This window comes from Elaeis guineensis, chromosome 7, assembly GCF_000442705.2.
Source record: "Elaeis guineensis isolate ETL-2024a chromosome 7, EG11, whole genome shotgun sequence".
Lineage (NCBI taxonomy): Eukaryota > Viridiplantae > Streptophyta > Magnoliopsida > Arecales > Arecaceae > Elaeis > Elaeis guineensis.
In genome coordinates, this window is record NC_025999.2 from 97,570,047 (window position 1) to 97,588,360 (window position 18,314).

The 18,314-nt window shown below is 39.8% G+C and overlaps 2 protein-coding genes and 1 pseudogene across 2 annotated transcripts; 2 read left to right on the plus strand and 1 right to left on the minus strand.

Annotated features, from left to right (window-relative positions):
* Positions 1-951: 951 nt before the first annotated feature.
* Positions 952-9,221, plus strand: LOC105048197 (uncharacterized). Its single transcript, XM_010927420.3, has 5 exons — positions 952-1,401; positions 1,525-1,683; positions 6,782-7,042; positions 7,300-7,986; positions 8,755-9,221. The coding sequence occupies exons 1-5, from the start codon at positions 967-969 to the stop codon at positions 8,845-8,847; spliced, it is 1,635 nt and encodes a 544-aa protein (XP_010925722.2). The 5' UTR covers positions 952-966; the 3' UTR covers positions 8,848-9,221.
* On the minus strand, positions 3,920-4,405 carry LOC140859137 (uncharacterized; annotated as a pseudogene).
* A 6,120-nt stretch (positions 9,222-15,341) lies between the features above and the next one.
* LOC105048196 (uncharacterized) lies at positions 15,342-15,653 on the plus strand. The gene has a single exon (XM_019851699.1). It carries the CDS (start codon positions 15,342-15,344, stop codon positions 15,651-15,653), a length of 312 nt encoding a protein of 103 aa, XP_019707258.1.
* The last annotated feature ends 2,661 nt before the right edge of the window (positions 15,654-18,314 follow it).

Genomic DNA, 18,314 nt, shown 5'->3' on the forward strand with positions numbered 1-18,314 from the left:
GCTATCAGGCCAACCCACCCAAGTTCGCACTCTCGCCTGCTTTACGATCCGCGGATCTGTCTACGTCGCGTCCCCTCGGCCATAGATAAGAGGACTCCTTTTCTAGGATTTTTTTTTTTCCCTCCTCCCTCCAGGTGGATAGTTTATCCCTAGGTAACCAACCCTTATTTAACTATCTATAGGTTGATTACATCTCTTGTTTAACAGACGTTTAAGAATTAGTGAGACAAGTATTTAAAAAAAAAAGGTGAAGAAGCAAGGCGAGAAGAGAAACATATTTCACCACTCTTCATGAGAAAATATATATAATTTTTTTTAAAAATATTGATAAATAAACTTAACATACTATTTTTTGCTTGTATTTGACTAAGTGGTTAACTATCGGCATCCAATGAGGATTTTGATATTCAATGTAGAGTAAACAGAAACAATAAAACAAGCTATGGCATGATATAGATAGGAAACGGCGGTAACTAATAAATAAGAACCACAAACTTTACTATTTAGAGGTTGCTTCTAGCATTGCTAATTTAGAGATAAAAATAGTGAGTAAGAAAGAGGGAGAGCGTGTATGTGCTAATTCTATATTATCATTTTGCATCCTACATGCAATTTATAGTTTATCCAGGGAAGCGTAACTTTATTTATTTTCATTATTATTGAGAGAGTAAAACAATCAACGTACATATCCTACCATCTAATTATAGTTTTTCCTCTAACATCAACCCACCACATCACCCAATGCTATCCAGGATAGCCATCACAAACCATATCTCTCACTGCCTCTCATTTGAAATGCATGTACTAGAGAGCCATGGCAAGGGGTTTAGTGTGATTCACAATAAATGTAGGCTAGACTGGCATAAACACAGGAAACGGTGGATTCATGACGAGGAGCAGATGCATGGCGGATCAAGCATTGAAACGTAAGGAAGGATGTCCACCAAAAAAAAACGTTAAGGGAGGATGTCTACCACACGTGCTGATATATGCTTACATAAACCAAATGGCGTGGCGGGAAATCAAGTGGAAGCCTCTCTTGAGCTCCATTGGCTTTTCCGGTCTCTGACTCACACCGGAAGGCCCCTTCCTGTCTGTGGCCTCGCTCTCTCGTATTCCCCATTCCAGATACTTTCCGTGCCCTCGAAACTTCTAACGAACCCCGTTCGTCGCCATCGTGAGCGATCTCTGTTCTTCTTTCGCCCCCTCTCCCCATCTTCCTCAAAACCTCGAGAACGCCATCTAGGGTTCCTCTTTTCTTCTCATCGTCATCGAATCTTTCCAACCCTAAGCTGCAGTCAGAGATCTGACATCGCAAAAATGGCCGACGCCTTCGAGGACGAGCCGGAGCAGACGGTGACGATCGGCGAGTACATCGAGGGGCTCGAGGCAGAAGAGCTGGTACGAATCTTTCATATTGTCTTTACATTTTCCTTTTCGTTTAACCAAATCGTTTTTTTTTTAGGGTCTTTTTATTTTTCTTGTTGGATTTATCTCCATTACTCTGTTTATCGGGAACCCTAGGAAGCTGATTTAGTTCTGGGAGGGGACGAGGGCAAGGAATGCACTTACGCCAATGGGTACTTGAAGAGACAAGCGATCTTCTCCTGTTTGACTTGTGTCCCAGCCGGCAACGCAGGGGTTTGCACGGCCTGCAGCCTCTCCTGCCACGATGGCCATGAGGTAGACGATATTCTCCCTTATCTGTTCGTGCTGCACAATCCATTGCCCTTGTTCTCATGGAATTCCTTGACAAAGGGTTTTCAATTAATTAGTTCAAAGACTGCAACTTTACTGATTTTTGTGGTTGATGTGGTTACACTGTGGAGGATCATTCGTTTGTACTTCTTCATCTCTGAAGAAAAAAGCAAAGTGGCAATTCACCCAACAACTTAGTGAGAAGAATTCACCGTCATCTCTTGCATGAAGTTTGCCCATAACTAGGCATTTTCCTTATGTTGCAAGGCTATAGCGGGATGCTTATTATCAACTAGCAAGTGAAAAGTTTCTCCTAGTCTCATCAGGACTTTCTATTCTTTAGAAGTTTCGAGAATTTTGGAGAGAACATGTGTTGGTTGGGGATTTCTCCTTTTTGTTAGTTTGTAGACTGTCTCACTAAATCCTACCAGTTACTCTCAATCTCACTGAATATCTTTGGATTTTTATTCCTCTTTTCAACTTACTAGTTTGCAGATCGTGTTCTAGTGTAGTTCACAATATACCAGTCTCCATTGTCATTAGTTTACCATAATTTGCTTGCAGAGCATCTCAAATTTAATTCTAATTGGTTTGTCCATTTTCTTTGTGATACCTTACCAAGTCAATGATGTGGAATATCGTTCTGGTTTGAAGTGTTTATGGTCATTCTAGGCACCAAAGCATTTGTTTTGATAAGCTATTTTTATGTAGCAAGGTCTTTTATGGAATATAAAACTTGCTGCCTCCATATCTCATGACAAAGAGACACCATCAACAGGATTTCTTTAGAACGTTCTCCACTTCTACTACCTTTCTGTAGAGCAATTAATGAATAATTTGTCCATTTTAAGTAGCTTTGCATGAAGGTTTCATGGACTTCCATCATATTTGTGGCAAAATAAGCAGCATCAAATGGCTTGCGTTGGATTAGATATTGAATCAATGTGTTCATCCACTTAAATATTCAAACGATGTCTTTCATGCGGATTTTATTTATTTGTTTGGATATTTTCTTATGAAATACACTTGTGCAAGTATAGAATGTCCAAGCCCTTGTAAAATTGTGAAGGACATTCTACATATGTGTCGTGTGATGAGAGCCTTATGTTTGCTGTAGTTTCATCAATCAAGTTAGAGACCACAAAGAACATTCTGCCATTAGTTTTTGAATGATAGCCATAAACTGCAACTCTGATTGCTCAAGTTGCCATAATACTTCCCGGAGGTGATTGATCAACCAAACATCTTAATTTGATCTGATGATGGTGGTACCCCATTAAGTCTGAAATTATTCAGGAACATGGTGGCAGGATTGGTGGCCAGTGAATCCTATCAATTATTCTAAAGCATTGGTATATATCAAGAGTTTTCATTTTAGTATAGAAGACAACAATATTGAACCTACATGTGTATAAATGTAACAATTATCAACGCACTGCCCACCTGCCAGTGTGCGTGTCCCATGTGATGTGGACCCCACATCAAGAAGTGGAAGCATGCAATTTACTGGGATGTTTTAGCAATTGCATATACATGCTTGTAAGTCTAACACGTCTGTAGAAGATAGTCGGAGTGGGATTTATGACATCTAATGGGTCAAATTAGCATTTTGTTATATATATGTTATTATTGCTTTTATGGTGAGTCGTAAACAAAAATAATGGGTCAAGGGACACTAATTTCTTGATTTTGAGGGCATTTTTGTCATTCTCCTTGTATCATGCACCTTCAACATTTTAGATGGGCTTCCATGGCTGGAAAATCACTTGATGATGTGACATTTATGAAAGGGAAAGCACAGCTCCATGTCCATATTCACCTTTTTTAGTTTACTTTCCAAAGCATTCTCCTTTTCATAATATCAACAAGAAAAACCAGTCATGGGCTTCTAAAAAACCATCTTCTTGTGCCTATGCCATCATTGCTAAGGGTGTGCATAAGGTCAGGCAGGGTTGGTTTGGAGATATACTTGAAATCGTATTGACTCAAATCGGTTTCCTAAAATTGAGACTGAAACTGAACCAACCACCAATAGAATTCTCTTGAAACTGACCTGAGAAATTCGGTTTGGTTTACTTTGGTTTATTGGATTGATATTCAATGGGCTAGGCTCAATGGTAGCCTAAGTCTAAACATAAAAATTACATTTTATATATTAGAGAAATGGAAAAAAAAAAAAAAGAAAAACCATTTCTCTTTCCTTTTTCCATTTCCATACCTCTTAAATGGATCCCTCCTTGGTTGAGAGCCACTTCAAGAACTCGCAGGTAGTAATGATGGTCATCGCTGATGCAAACATCGAAGCCCACCTTAGCCCCAACCCTTTATAGCATGCCTCAACACCCTTCTTGTTACTATCTGTCCAATCGCCACCCTCTCCCCATCCTTGCTATCCATCACTTGCATTCTCATCTTGATTGTGTCCAATAGCATCACCACCATTGCTGCTGCTCCCCCACCACCATTGTGCCCCCTGCCTTGTTACCACCGCCCCATAATCTGACCTCAACCCTCCTCTGCCATCCTCTATCGGAGAGGCAGCGGAGACTGCCGGCATGGGCACATATCCCACCCCAGATGAGATGTTGTGAGATGGAGTGGGATGCCCAATACATGGCATTGGAAGTGTATGTGAGATTGACATGCCGAAGCCTTGGTAGAGGCCATCCGATCCAAGGATCTTTTCAAAGGCATCCACCCCACCGAGTTACCTCACAGTGCAGCTGCTGCTGTGGATCATTGGGCACTGGCTTACCTCATCGACTGAAAGCCACACCACCTGGGTGGCCACCACTGTGCGGAGCTGAAGGGCTGAAGGAGAGAGACGAGAATGAGTGCCAAGGGGGGTTACTGGATTAGTGCTCAATGGATAGGGCTCAATGAATAAAATGAAACACTGAACTGCTGAAGGGAACAAGGCTAATGCTTTGGTGCCAAATTTTTGCGATTCAAGTCTTTCTCAAATCGACACTAAATTGCGATTCAGGTCGGGTTTGCAATTCGGCCAGTTTTCTGCACACCCCTATGCTAGCTTACAATGTGGCTTGGGGTCCATACCATGTTGGCAGCCACTGCCATACTGAGCTGAGGGGCTGGAGGAGGAAGGAGGCAAGGGTGAGTCCTGAATGGGGATTACCAAATTAGAGCTTGGTGGACAGAGCTAGATGAATAAACGAAACACTGAACCACTGGAGTCCTACAAGCAATATCGGAAGATATGAAAGGAGAAAAAAAGGTACTCATGAGTTCCAGCTAATCAACACATTTAATGAGGGCATCTAAGTTGAGGTGCGCTGCGATACAAGAGAAAAATTTACTTTTCTCTCACCAGTTTTCTGCACACCCCTACGCTAGCTTACAATGTGGATTGGGGTCCATGCCATGTTGGCAGCCACTGCCATACCGAGCTGAGGGGCTGGAGGAGGAAGGAGGCAAGGGTGAGTCCTGAATGGGGGTTACCAAATTAGAGCTTGGTGGACAGAGCTAGATGAATAAACGAAACACTGAACCACTGGAGTCCTACAAGCAATATCGGAAGATATGAAAGGAAAAAAAAGGTACTCATGAGTTCCAGCTAATCAACACATTTAATGAGGGCATCTAAGTTGAGGTGCGCTGCGATACAAGAGAAAAATTTACTTTTCTCTCACCATGTTTCTTCTTTAAAGCTGAGTCCCCCCCCCCCCCCCCCCCCCCCTTTTTGTTTTTGAATAGTGTGATGCCTTACAATTCACCTCTGAATGCACCTTGTTAGCAACACTTCTGTCATGTGTACTCACATATTAATGTTACCCTATGAAACTAGAAGCAGCCTTACAGAGTTTACTCCCATTTGTTTTTGTCTTCCTTTTTGGTTTCTTTTCTTTTCCTTTCTTTTTCCATTTTCTGCTGAAGAATTTGAAACCTTAAATCATTTTCATGCGTGTCACTTTGTAGATCTATTATTTCTTGTTATGCAGCTTAAACTCAGCTTGATTTAGCAAAATGATAGATGAAGGCATAAGTTGTGTGTTTTGCATAGAGTATGTTATTGACCTCTTCTTCCTTCCTTCGTGCATTACAGCATTACTGTGGGATTAGAATATCTCTTTCTTGATCCTCGAGTATTTTGTGGACCCTTGGCAGTTTGCATATCTGTTCATTAGTATTTTGAACTTACGCTTCCATGAATATCTAGCAGGGAAGAGTGTCGTTGTATTTTGTAGAGTATTTGAAACCATCTGCTAGCAACTTCTGATAAAAAAGGATGCTTGTAAAAAGTTTCTTTCAGCTGATCAGTGACTCCTTGCCCTATAAATTGCATATGCTTTCTAAAGCATTAAGTTTTCATCCAGTGGTGACTAGAAGACAGGCTGAAAGCTATTTAAGGGAACTCACCTCTAGTAGTATCCTTGGCCTGTTTTGGTCCTATAATTGTGATGCAGTCTTCCTATGGGTACCACTTGTATATTGTCTTTTGCTCCTTCCTTTTTCTCATTTTATCAAGCAGCTTTTTTTCTGTAAATAGCTATGATGAAACTTTACTCATTTTGACATTATAAGGCTGATTAATTGCTCGTGTAAGAGGCAATCCCATGTTATGCTATTGCCAAATCTGTTCTCCATCTTTTTACATGTGTAGTATACATTTATATCCTGTATCCATCTTGTCTGACCAAAAGCATATCTTGTATCTATCACAAACTCTGATAGCAATAACTTACACTTCATTGTTCAATTCGTTTCTTTTTCCCTATACCAAATTCCATGAAGGCATGAAGTTTTAAAATCTAAACATGGCTGATTGGGAAAGCACATCAATCCTAATTTTTATGGTCATTCTAGGACATCTTGGTTGTTATATGCTAAGGGAATTTAGTTCATTAGTGGAGGATTATGAAGCATGGTCTTAGGGTCTCAATATTTAGTAATTGTATCTTGTAAATTTTTTAATTTATCTCCATTTGTGTGATGCTTGTTTTTATTCTTCTGCTTATTTTGTTGGAACAAGCAGATGTATTCTCAAATCCTGCTTTTGCTTATGGACGCAATTTTTCTTTTGCTATGAATGATATTAATATTTCATTGCTTTCACTTGGATAAGGTTGTGGAGCTCTGGACTAAGAGAAAGTTTCGTTGTGATTGTGGCAATTCAAAGTTTGGAGAGTTCTTCTGCAAGCTTTTTGCTGATAAAGACTCTGAAAACATAGAGAACACTTACAACCATAACTTTAAAGGTTCTTATTGCACATGCGGTCGCCCTTATCCTGATCCAGATGCTAAAGAGCAAGTAGAAATGATACAATGCTGCATCTGTGAGGACTGGTTTCACGAGAATCACCTTGGTCTCAATTCTTCCAATGAGGTTGTTTAGATTAATACTTTATTTTGAGTATTTATATGGCTGACTCATTTTATAGGGACTTTTGCAGCTGTCTCATTCTGTTCATGTTTTTGTGGTATTTTTTGTCCTTAGAACCACAATGGCGAGAGTGAAATTTTTTTATCCTCATGCTCATGGTCGAGACAACATTTAAAAAACACATTCTAGTGAATCCTTAAAATAAGTTCCTCTTTGTGTATGTCTAGTATTATCGGCTTAAACTTTTGTCTGTGCCACAGATACCAAGAGATGAGGAAGGAGAACCTTTATATGAGGATTTTATCTGCCAAGAATGTGCAGTCACTTGTTCATTCTTGAAAATTTATCCAGCTTGTATTTGGGCTACTTTGAAGCAAAAAAGTACGGCACCAGTAAGCAACAGTGAGGGAAATGTGCCAGAAGATGGATCCTCAGCTAGTACACATCCTAAGAAGATTGAAAACAACATTATTGTTTCTGAGAATTTGGGGAATTGTTCGAACACCGTTTCAGAATCTGAAACTGTGTCTAATGAGAAAAATTCCTTTCATGGTGAAAGTACAGTAAAAGATTTGAATTTGGAGAAGATTGAAACATGTGATAATAATAAAGAATCAAGACCTAAATGCATACTCGAAGTGGATATAAATTCAATGTCAGCTGTCTCGGAGAAAAAAGAACCCATGTTTCTTTCTAAAAAATGGAGAGATCTTCTTTGCAGATGTAGATCATGTTGTGAGTTCTATGCTCGGAAAGGTATTGACTGTCTGATCGACAGGGAGGATTCAATTGAGGAATATGAGAAAATGGCAAAACAGAAGAGGAATGAGAAGTTGCAGCAGCAGGAAGGAGCGGAACTAGATTTTCTCAATACACTCAATCATGTTCAAAAAATAGAAATCCTAAGTGGCATTGCTGATATGAAGAATGAGTTCCAGTCCTTCCTGGTATGGCTTATTTGCTGCTGGTCTTTATCTGTTTGTTCATTTATTTGTTTATTCATTTATTTATTATTTTTTATTGGGCCCAAAACGTCGTATCTAGCTTAATAGGGGAAGATCAAAGCATCACGTGGCATGAAAACACAGTCCATTGTTTAAGGTTTAGTTCTACTGCTTTCTCTTCTTGCTTATCCTGTTTATTTGGAAATATTGTTTCGAGAGCTTAGAACACTTTATCAAGGCATCAGATTTAATCTGCTAAGTTTTCAAGAGCAGCTGTCTGGGAGAATCATCATGCTCTTTTACTTTGAATTACTAACTCCATAAAGTTTGTGGAAGGATGCTCACAACTTTTATTTTTTGCCATTCGTTTATCAGTTTTAGATAATATTGGTTCAGTGGGCTAATATAAAATCTAATTATTTGCCTTCAGATTTTGGGAATGAATGTCATTCTAAGTGTTTCTTGGGCATATATATAAAATCAGTGGCATCTGACCCTGGAACACTTCAATTTTATGGAAGCACCAAGTTTTCAATGGAGCAATAGATTGTGAAATTACAAAGTACATATAGTGGCAAACTAGTAGTAGAAGTCTGCAAATGCTAGGGTAGTCTTCTTTAGGTAATAGTTTAATCAATTCACTCTTGGTTTGTGGACCTTTTTTTCCCTTCTTTCCACACGTGTGATTGTTCATTATCCTATAAAGGCATTACCAGTAACCGTGGCCTAGTGATTTTTTGTTAGATTTCATCTTGTTCTTTACTCATGCAGGAATCTTTTGACTCATCAAAGCCGGTTACATCAGAGGATATACGAGGAGTCTTTGAAAATCTAGCCAAGAAGAAGAAACAAAGGCTATCATAAGTTTTTTCATAATACCTCAGATCCTTTTTCCATGTGTCCTTGCTGCACCTGCTTTGTATCTGATTTTGGCCATTTGGGCTTCGAGAAAGGGCATCAGCAATGTTGTCTAGTTAACCCTAAGTTACAGATCCCCAACTTTGAATGTGCGTGGTTGATCTATATTGTGGCAAACTTCACCAGGTCCTTTGTAAGGGCTTCTTCAGTGCCATGCACATGGACATAGGGATTATTTTCGCTGCTCATGATATTTTGCTGGACTATGATATGAGCTAGTGGCATTTATCATATTTAGAAGCTAGTAGTTTCTCTACCATATGAATGTGTGACATTTTAATTTTCTTGGTCAAATTGAAGCTGGAGATCTTGTGCATTAATTTCTTCATTTCTGCGTGTCATGATAATCTCAAGGGCTCATTGGGACCAACAAGCAGACAATAACATCGTTGCTGCGTCTCTCTCACTCTCTCTCTCTCTCTCTCTCTCTTTCACACACACACACACAGCAGAAACAGAAGCCCACTGAGCAAGGTTTTGAATACCATAGGACGGCCATTTGTGTGGAACGGGACACCCTATATAGCAGACACTCTGGACGGTGCATGTCATCCTGTCCTGGTTCATTTTCCAATTCATCCCATGCCGACTGTGCAACGCCCTGTCAACCCAATGGCATCTAACACCTTGCATAAGAATAAACTTCACAACTTTCAATGCTACACATTAATCATTTGTGGTTGTCATTGGTTATGATACTGCTAAAATTTATCCTGCTAGTTTGAAAACCAAATTTGGGCATAAGGTTACCTGGTGTGGTCCTGGGATCTACCTACGCTAACTGATGTCCATCTCTATTACACCTTCATAAATTTAGATGTTTTGGTCGTTTGCAGGAACAAGCAGGGTCTGCCTTTGGATGGATGTTAGGTTTGTCTATTTAAACAATCCAGCAATAAGGGACTGATTAAGTATATGCAAGTGAGATTGAGGACATGGAAGCGTGAGAAGGAATTTGGGAATTTCTTTAGTGATATGGCCCGGAAAAGGAACGGGCACCTGAGATCATAAGGCCACCAGGTAGAACAAGCATCTATGTTTTATGATCAATCTTTTACAGAACACTAGTGGAGCAGGTTTTATTTTAGGGTCATTTGTCAATTAAATATTAAGAAACGTTGGGATTCCAGTTTCTGATACCCGTTTGGTACCGTTCTAAATTTGGTCCTAGTGTTGGGTATGCATTGGAATGCTGCTAACAAGGCTGGATGTGCGTCACCTGCCACATTCTGATGTGGCTGCATTTCCTCTTGAGTGACCCAATGGTTGCAATTATCTTCCTAAGGTTTTGTGTTGAAGGTGCCTGCAATTTTGTGTTGAGGAAGTAGCTTTGGTTCGATCCAGATTTTTTCAATAATTCTGCTAACTAAACTGGCTGTACATCGCTTGCACTGCTGAGGCTCCTAGTTAGCCGCATATGCCCTTCGTCTGAGACGCGGGCGAGAAGGCAAGAAAGCATGCAGCGGGAGAGGTGTTTATGATTTATTGACACCCAATTATCCAGTGTTGGTGGTAGTTCCATTTCCCCTATTCACCCAGTTTTCTTGGTACCTCAACTTTGCTTGTGTATATGGTGCTTCCCCACAGTGAGAGAAGATAAATGCACGGCAAACACATGGAAGCACATAGAAACAGTATATTAACAAGGTTATACCTGTCGATTCCTTCAGTACGAGCATTATTGAGTCGTTGCAGGTCCAGCACTAACCGCCCACCCACCCACCCACTTCATGTGTCTTCTCTGGAGAAATTATTTTCCCGCATGTTACAGGAAAACAGAACTACTCACTGGTGACACGTAAGCAAATGCGACTTCTTGACTCTTCAGTCATGATTATTTATTACGCCATTTCTTGTTATGACTGACATACAACACGATTATTAGATTGAAGTATGTCTACAGGTGGCGATATTCACTTTAATTCCAAGAAGACAACTGAGATCATGGTAGATCCGTAAGCCATGACTTACCCAGCTTCACTTGCATTTGGAGTTTGTCTGGAGAAATCCATATCTTGTGCCATTTTAGGAAATCAGTCTACTCTTTTGGACGACAAGTTAGTAATTTCACTTGGTTGTTGATCATCGCTGGGATCCGAAGTCGGTAGATGCCTGAGGTTGTGATGTGGTCGGTTTCGTTCCAAAGCACAGCACGGAAGGTGGGATCTAGAGATATAGATATTGGAGCTCCTCAGCAACAAAGTTAATTTTAAAAAGAAATCCTTTTGCCGGAATTTTTTCAATAGGGTATCTTTTCATATTCAAGTCAGTCGGAATCCAAGAAACAATAGAAGAACAAGAGTATAGAGAGTGAGTGGTAAGAGTAGGCGAATGAGATTTGATCTCTTTTTTTTTTTTTCTATTTGTAGGGAGAGAGAGACGATCATTATCAAGAAATATGGAGGTTAGATCAACTGTCTAATGACAACCTCCATCATATGATAATCACTTGGCAGGGGGTTCGCATGTTGCATCATGATTATAACCGCTTGGATCATTCAATCATAGTTGAGCAGTCACAATTGCCATTAAGATCATGATATTGGTGTGATCATATGTTTCAACTCACCATGACCCGAGATGGCTGAATCTCTAAGATTACATCACTTTAACTTATATTGACGTCAGAAAAGCAAGTATTGACCATATCGTTGTCTAATTGTCAGAATTTATTTACTGTACTATTTTTATGGCAGTGGTGACATGTTGTCTCTGCCATTTTGTCAATACATTATTCCCTTGGTGAATTAATTAGGGTGGATCAGTGGTGTACATCATGACCACGGGACGTGGGAATTGACCTGAAATGAGATTTTATCTACCTATATAAATTTTAGTTGGTGAATAAAGATCGAGCTATGATTTCCTTTTTTTTTTTTTTCCTTCTCTCTAGCTCTCCCTTGACTTGCGTCTACATGCTACCTTGTTTTTTGCTTCTGTGCAATATAAGGATGCACCACAAAATGCCAATTTCATTGATGCTGTTTGAATTCTGCTCGCCATTCCTCATCCCTATTCGGTGGTTTTCAACGTCTACCTAATAATGTGATGTTGGTATAATCTCTTACGTCCTATTGGATAGTGCTTTTCATTTTTTTCTCCCCATATGTTTACACTAACACTAGTCATTATCCCTGAGTTAAAGTCAACATGGATTTTGTTTGGTTGCCAATTGTATCAGTGGAATGAGTTGATAGTCCTGCAGGACGCTGAAGTTTAACATTCCACCCTAAAACTTCGCCATCTATGGAACTCAAGGCCTTTGACTCTCAAATATGGTGTTATGTGAAATTTGCTGAATTGCTACAGGCTTCTCATATCCTTAATGGGAATAGAGGATGGTTTATTCTATTACTTTGTTTATTGATAGATATAGACGGGATTCTGGAGCTCTCCATTTGAGATGGCTGTACAATTATTGCGATTGCTTCCTATTGCCTTGCTTTCACCACCATATCTAACATTTCTATCTGAACTTTGTTTTGGCTGGCAAGGATACTTATGGGTCTTGGATTCTGTTGAGGAGAGAACTGATAGAAAAATTTGCTTCATCATGTCTAGATTCTGTTAATATAATGGAAAAAAACCAGTGAATACGTGAAAGAACTCTGTGAAAATGCGTTTGGTCATACAGTTGATGTACTCCAATAGCTTAGATCGGATAGGGACATATCAATAAGTTCTGGGTTCTGTTCTAAGTTTTAATTCACCCAATAGCCTTCCTCTTTACCCAGTTCAGCATGCAGCCTGTGTTCATCATCATCATAGATAAAATGTTAGTCTTTTAGCCACTCGTATTTCATGGGGATGGCTTCTTGTCTTCTTCAATTCATTGCGGTTTAGGTGGGATGGTTTTGGTATGATCAAATTTCTGCACCAGGATATTAGATGTTACGCTAAGATGCTTGATAGATATACACTAATATGACAGTGTGCTGGGTTCTGCTAGCGGAAATGACTAACAGTGTGATTAGGTAGCCTACAGTTGACTAGTATCTGCCGGAAAGTCAAATTAGTAAGGGATGATCAATATGGCCCCAAAATTTGTAAATCTTTCTCCATTTGTTTTGTTCTTGGACTTCATAGATCTCATAATAGTAGTTTATTATTATTTTACTTATTGAATAGCAATTCTATTATTTTTCTTAGACTTTTTTCCCCCATTTGCTTCTGTTGCCCTTGCACTGTTTTCCCCTCTCATGCTTATCCCAAAAACAAGGAGGCTTTAGGATCGATGAAGAATCCCAGAGTATATGCCTAATTGTGGGACAAATATATTGCTTTAAGATGGGTGATTGCTTCAATTTCAATCTCTGGAGATGATATAGATCATGCGAACGTTCCTATGTGTAAATAGCCATCACTGCTTTATAGAAATCAAAGGATCGAAGAGGAAAATAAGAGTTCTACAGGGCTAGGCGTCAGAGTGGAACCATCCATTTGAAGGTCCTGGGTAGTGAACTTCTACTACAATGAACTTTTGGTAGCGTCATGTTGAAACATTAGTTGGAAAGGGACATTACTCAACTTTAACATAAGAAAAAAATTTTAAATTAAGATGGTGAGAGCAGGTGAGGTCTTAAATACTATATTATGAGTTATAATGACTGCTGCCCTCAGAATCTGGAACATCTCTAGCCTAACTTCCCTATGCCATCCTTGGCCTGTCGGCATAGGATGCTCATACTTTGCTACCGAAGGATACCCCTCTTTTTTCTTATTTCTACTTTTATCTGGATTTCGCTTCATAAAAATGTAGACTATTTCCAGCCCATCTCCTGAACCAGAAGTCCTTCGCCCCGTTTACCAAATGCTGCTGCTTTCCATAATTGAAAGAACAATACTTGCTTGCCAGAATGCTTGTGGCGGCCGCCACCCTCCCAAAGCAATGCTCACTTTCTTTATTTTATTTTTATATAAAAGTGGAATTTAGTAGAGTGGCCAAATCAATTTGGAATAAATAAAGGTGGTCTGTTATGCCGCTTCTACAAATCAATTTGGAAAACTGAGAAAATTAAGATCTTCCTCTAGTTGGATGTCAAAAATAAGTTGCATAGTATAGGGCTTCTTCAGAAAGAAAAGTTGGTTGTTGAACCAAGATTATTCTTTTTGCAGAGGAAATATGGAGAATATTTCTCCTTTTTTTTTAAGGTACCGTTTTGTAACAGGCATTTGGATCACCATTTTTACTCGCCTCGAGCTGGTAGGTAGATCCAATAATTTTCAGGCTCTTAGGACCACCTGGAGGAAGAAGAGAATTCATGGATCGACATGACGAGCTTGGGATCAATCGGTTAGTGCACGTGTTGGAATGTCTGGATTGAAAGGAACAGAAGACCATCCACTAACAAGCGTTGCTCGATGTTATCGGTGTTTCAAAAATCTTTGTGTTCGTTCGAGCTTTGGGAGTAGCTGGGTTCAGACAAAACCAAAAAAAGTCATGCAAAAATCTGGAATGAGCTAAAGTTTTTGCATATTACTACTTCTACGGGAGGTTCATCTAATCTTTGATCTAAATTGCAGAGTTTGCCTGGCCAATCGAGATGCTCTATTCTTATTTGAAATGTTGATGAGATCTCCTGGATTTAGAGAGAGTTAGTCGCCCTGTGAGGTTGCTGGATCTTGACTTCTTGCATCATCTTGCAGTTCGGTCTCTTGTTAGTTTGTTTCTTGTCTTTAGCTTCTTGTATATAGGTTTCACCCCCCTCTTGTAAATACTTCCTTCTTGCAGTAATAAATTCTAAATGGCATTTTGCTTCCTAATTCACAACTCAAAAATAAAGAAGAAGAAGGAGGAGGAGGAGGGAGGGGTGGTGCAACCGCATAGTGATGTGCCGTAATTGAGCGTTAGAATTTCACATCCGTTTTCTTATCTTTTTACTGTTCTAACTTAGCGTGTGAGTAGCACGTGATACATGCCGCGTGGATGCCAATTATTGGCTGAAGCGGAGTGGGTGGCGGAATTCTCCAAGGCTGTAGGAGCGCCCGGGAAGCTTGGTGAGAGCCTGTAGCCTGTAGGAGCGCCCGCAGGAAGAAAAGTAGTAGCCGTCGCTTTCTATGGCCGAAGGTTCAACGAGAGTGAAGGGTTAAGAGACGCCATCACCGGCCTTTTACTTCGCCATCATCCCCGAGATTTTCGGCGGAAGCTCTGGACGGCGGATCTTTCTGTGGGCCGCGGTTTCAAGTCGAGCGTGCCCCGGTGGCCTAGTCGTGCCGGGTGGATTAACGGCCTCGATCCCTTCAAACTTGTCGACTGGTTGTTCGGGGCCGCATGGGAAAACCCTGGCCCAAGATTCTTTCCATTAAAATCCAACATTCACTGATCCTAATCTTACCATATTAGGGCCACACGTGACTCACCCCATGGTTGGCCTTTTGCAGACACCACTAACCATATCACAAGGAAGTTTCTCTCTAGTTCCGCTTAGAGCCAAGGAGGCATGGGCAACTGCATGGAGACCTGTTCGCCAAGGGTAGATGAGGGAGAGGTGAAACCAAGAGGAGCAGGAGAAAGTGGTGTGGGTGGTGGAAAGGAAGGTGGTTTGAAGGTTAAGGTCCTGTTGACAAGAGGGGAGCTCCAGTGGTTGATGCTTCAGCTGGAGGAGGAGGAGAAGAGGCTGGAGGATGTGTTGATGGAGATGGATAGGGAAAGGAGGAGGAGAGAGGGAGCTGGGAGAGCCCAAGGTTGGAAACCCTCTTTGGAGAGCATAATGGAGGTCCCGGAGGTCCAGAGTTCTGATATGGGTGAATGAGATTCCTGCTCTCTCTTCTGTTGTAGTTGTCTCATTTTCAAGTCTCGTGAGATCTATCTGGTCGACTTCCTACTTTGCTTAGTCTAATTAAACTTGTAAGTGCTAGGTTTTCTCGTTTTTTGAAGCTCCATGATTGAAGTGGCCGGAGATGTTGATGTTTTGATGTCATGGTCGCTGAATGTATAGTCTTGTGGCTGCAACATCTTTTTCGTTTTCTATTCTCTGATAAGAGTGAGACGGAAAACTGTGGCTCATCTTTTCTCTGATGAGATCTCTGATTCGGACTTGTAACTGCAATTTATCTTGCTTTTGTTCATCATTAATTAGCGTCCGAGATGCTAATTAAGCCTTTTGCATATGGTTCTGATCTCTAGTATGCATGATAAGCACCTTGCGTTGTGAGATGTAAATTTTTCCGGCTAACACTGTTTCTCTTCTTTTTTAATTGGCAAATGCTCGCGCAATTATGCCTCGGTGGCTATTTTCTTGGGGCTGCGTGTCACATGGACTCGCGCATAATTGAACAGGCACAAAAATACATATCCATAGGTAAGTAGGATGGTGCAGATCTTCCTGATAAATCCCGTAGAATATTTCATCGGATGTGACATCCTTTTATTTTTTTTAAAGCTGTTCGGACGCTTCCAACCGGAACTGATAGACTTCCACTGCAAGGTTCTGGAAGATGTTACACTATTCTAAAATATGATTTTTCTATGATATTTTTTTTATTATTTTATTAAAAAAAAAATTTGATAATCCATATAGAGTAATTTCTTTTAATAGATTAAGAAATCAATCATCATTTTTTTTTAAATTTTTTTTCTAAAAATATTTGACCCATCGCTTCTCCTCCTCCATCTTTAACTCGTCCTTCCTCCTCCTCTTCTTCTATGTCTTCAATTTATCCTTCTTCCTCCTCCCTCTGCTCTCCATCTTCAACCCACTCCTCCTCTTCCTCCTCCTCCTCCAAATTTCATGGTAAAGATTTAAGGATTGACTTAAAGGGGAGAACATTATTCAAAAAGAGGCCTTTAACTTTGATAAAATTATGCTCCTCCATTGCTCATCTTACTATAGAAGTAATCCTAGATTTTAAAAAAATTATTGCACAGGACTAGTTATAGGCAGTTACAAATGAATTAATCTTGATCATTCATATTGGATTAAATGATCAAAATCTTGATTTTATTCAAAAACGTTTTTATCCTTTGGAGTACTATAGAAAAACCCCTAAAACATTTATCCATTTTTTGTAGTGGTTTTATGCCAAAGAAGCCTACCAGCAATCCATTTAGGATTGTTATTTGGTCAATATGCGTCTAGTATACCATGCTAGTTAGGCTGTATCTATTCCAGTGTTTGTACGTGCTACTTTTCAATGATTTATAAAGCTACTACCTTTTTGACGAGTCTTTCTAATTTTTAATATTGACTTTTCAAATAACTAGTCATATAGCCACTAACAATATAATGCTTCATTACTATAATGACTTGGAAATAGTCTGGAACAGTGACATCGGAAAAATGGAGTCGAAACTGGGGTATAGCCGAAATGGGAGAATAATAATAAGATGACTGGATATCATTGGTCAAGGGCATGGATTATCAGAAGGTAGAATGGTCATTGCAATAAGATATAATAATTACTAGATGATAAAAAATGCAAGAAATATGATGGAAGCTTTGAAAATGCCTAATATCAAGGATTTTGGATGACCTTGTGTACTGCTACAGCTTTAGTATAAACCTTTTTTTTTTTTTTTGTTTGTTGAGAACGAGAGCTAGTATAGACCGTCATACTTGGTTTTAAGTGAGCTGCAGAAATGCTGCAACGTTGTACCTTTTTCTCCCACAAAAACCTTTTCTATACAATTCTGGAGTAATTTTGTGTTATAACAGCTATATTAATTTAGAATGTTCAAGCCAGCTGCAAAACCCTGTCGATCAGAAGTTGTAAATTTGGACTTTGATGTAGTGTAGCCTGTGCTTCAGAAAGCAAGAGAACGTTCGTCCACAAATCCAAATTTCAACTGCCTATATATCTTAAAGGAAGCCTGGAAAAAGAGACACATTCAACTGTTGGATACTGATAGGGTTATAGGTATTGGCTATTTTCTGCCCATTAAGATACATTAAACTTCTCACGTGGTAGGTGGAGTGATGGACCATGAGATGTTTAAGGGATTGGTTACTCCAATTGGGCAAGAAATTCCTTACTAAGTTTCCAAGTTCAATGCTTTTTTATGTTGAAATTGGTCCCAGATGCAAAGGGCTTTTGAAGGTGATTGGACCACTTTCAACCATGCTTTCGGCTCTTTTTGCCCTAAACTTTATGGTTAGGGAGGTACATGGGGGCCTCCCATTTGATGCGTTCCGACTTTCTTTGGAACAAGTTTCTTTGTAGCTAATAGTCAGCCACTAAGGAGATTTAGACCTCCTAACCTTCTGCCTTTAGGTACAGGATAGGGACCTCGTTCCCTTCTGCATGGTTGGATTTACATGTGGAATTTCTTAATGGATTGGAAATGCCACCTACTTTGGCACCCTTTCATACAACCACTCAATGTCTCATGGTCCCACCTTATTGAACATAGAAGGGGCTTGTCTCCAAGAGATGATCCTGTTTACAGTGTTTTTTTTTTTTTTTTTTTCCCTGTC

Excerpts from the sequence above, each read along its gene's own strand:
- LOC105048197 (XM_010927420.3), top strand. The coding sequence starts at position 967 with ATGTCTACCACACGTGCTGATATATGCTTACATAAACCAAATGGCGTG. Across the intron at positions 1,402-1,524 it reads GGCTCGAGGCAGAAGAGCTG|GAAGCTGATTTAGTTCTGGG; the intron begins GTACGAATCTTT and ends CGGGAACCCTAG. Across the intron at positions 1,684-6,781 it reads CCTGCCACGATGGCCATGAG|GTTGTGGAGCTCTGGACTAA; the intron begins GTAGACGATATT and ends CACTTGGATAAG.
- LOC105048196 (XM_019851699.1), top strand. The coding sequence starts at position 15,342 with ATGGGCAACTGCATGGAGACCTGTTCGCCAAGGGTAGATGAGGGAGAG.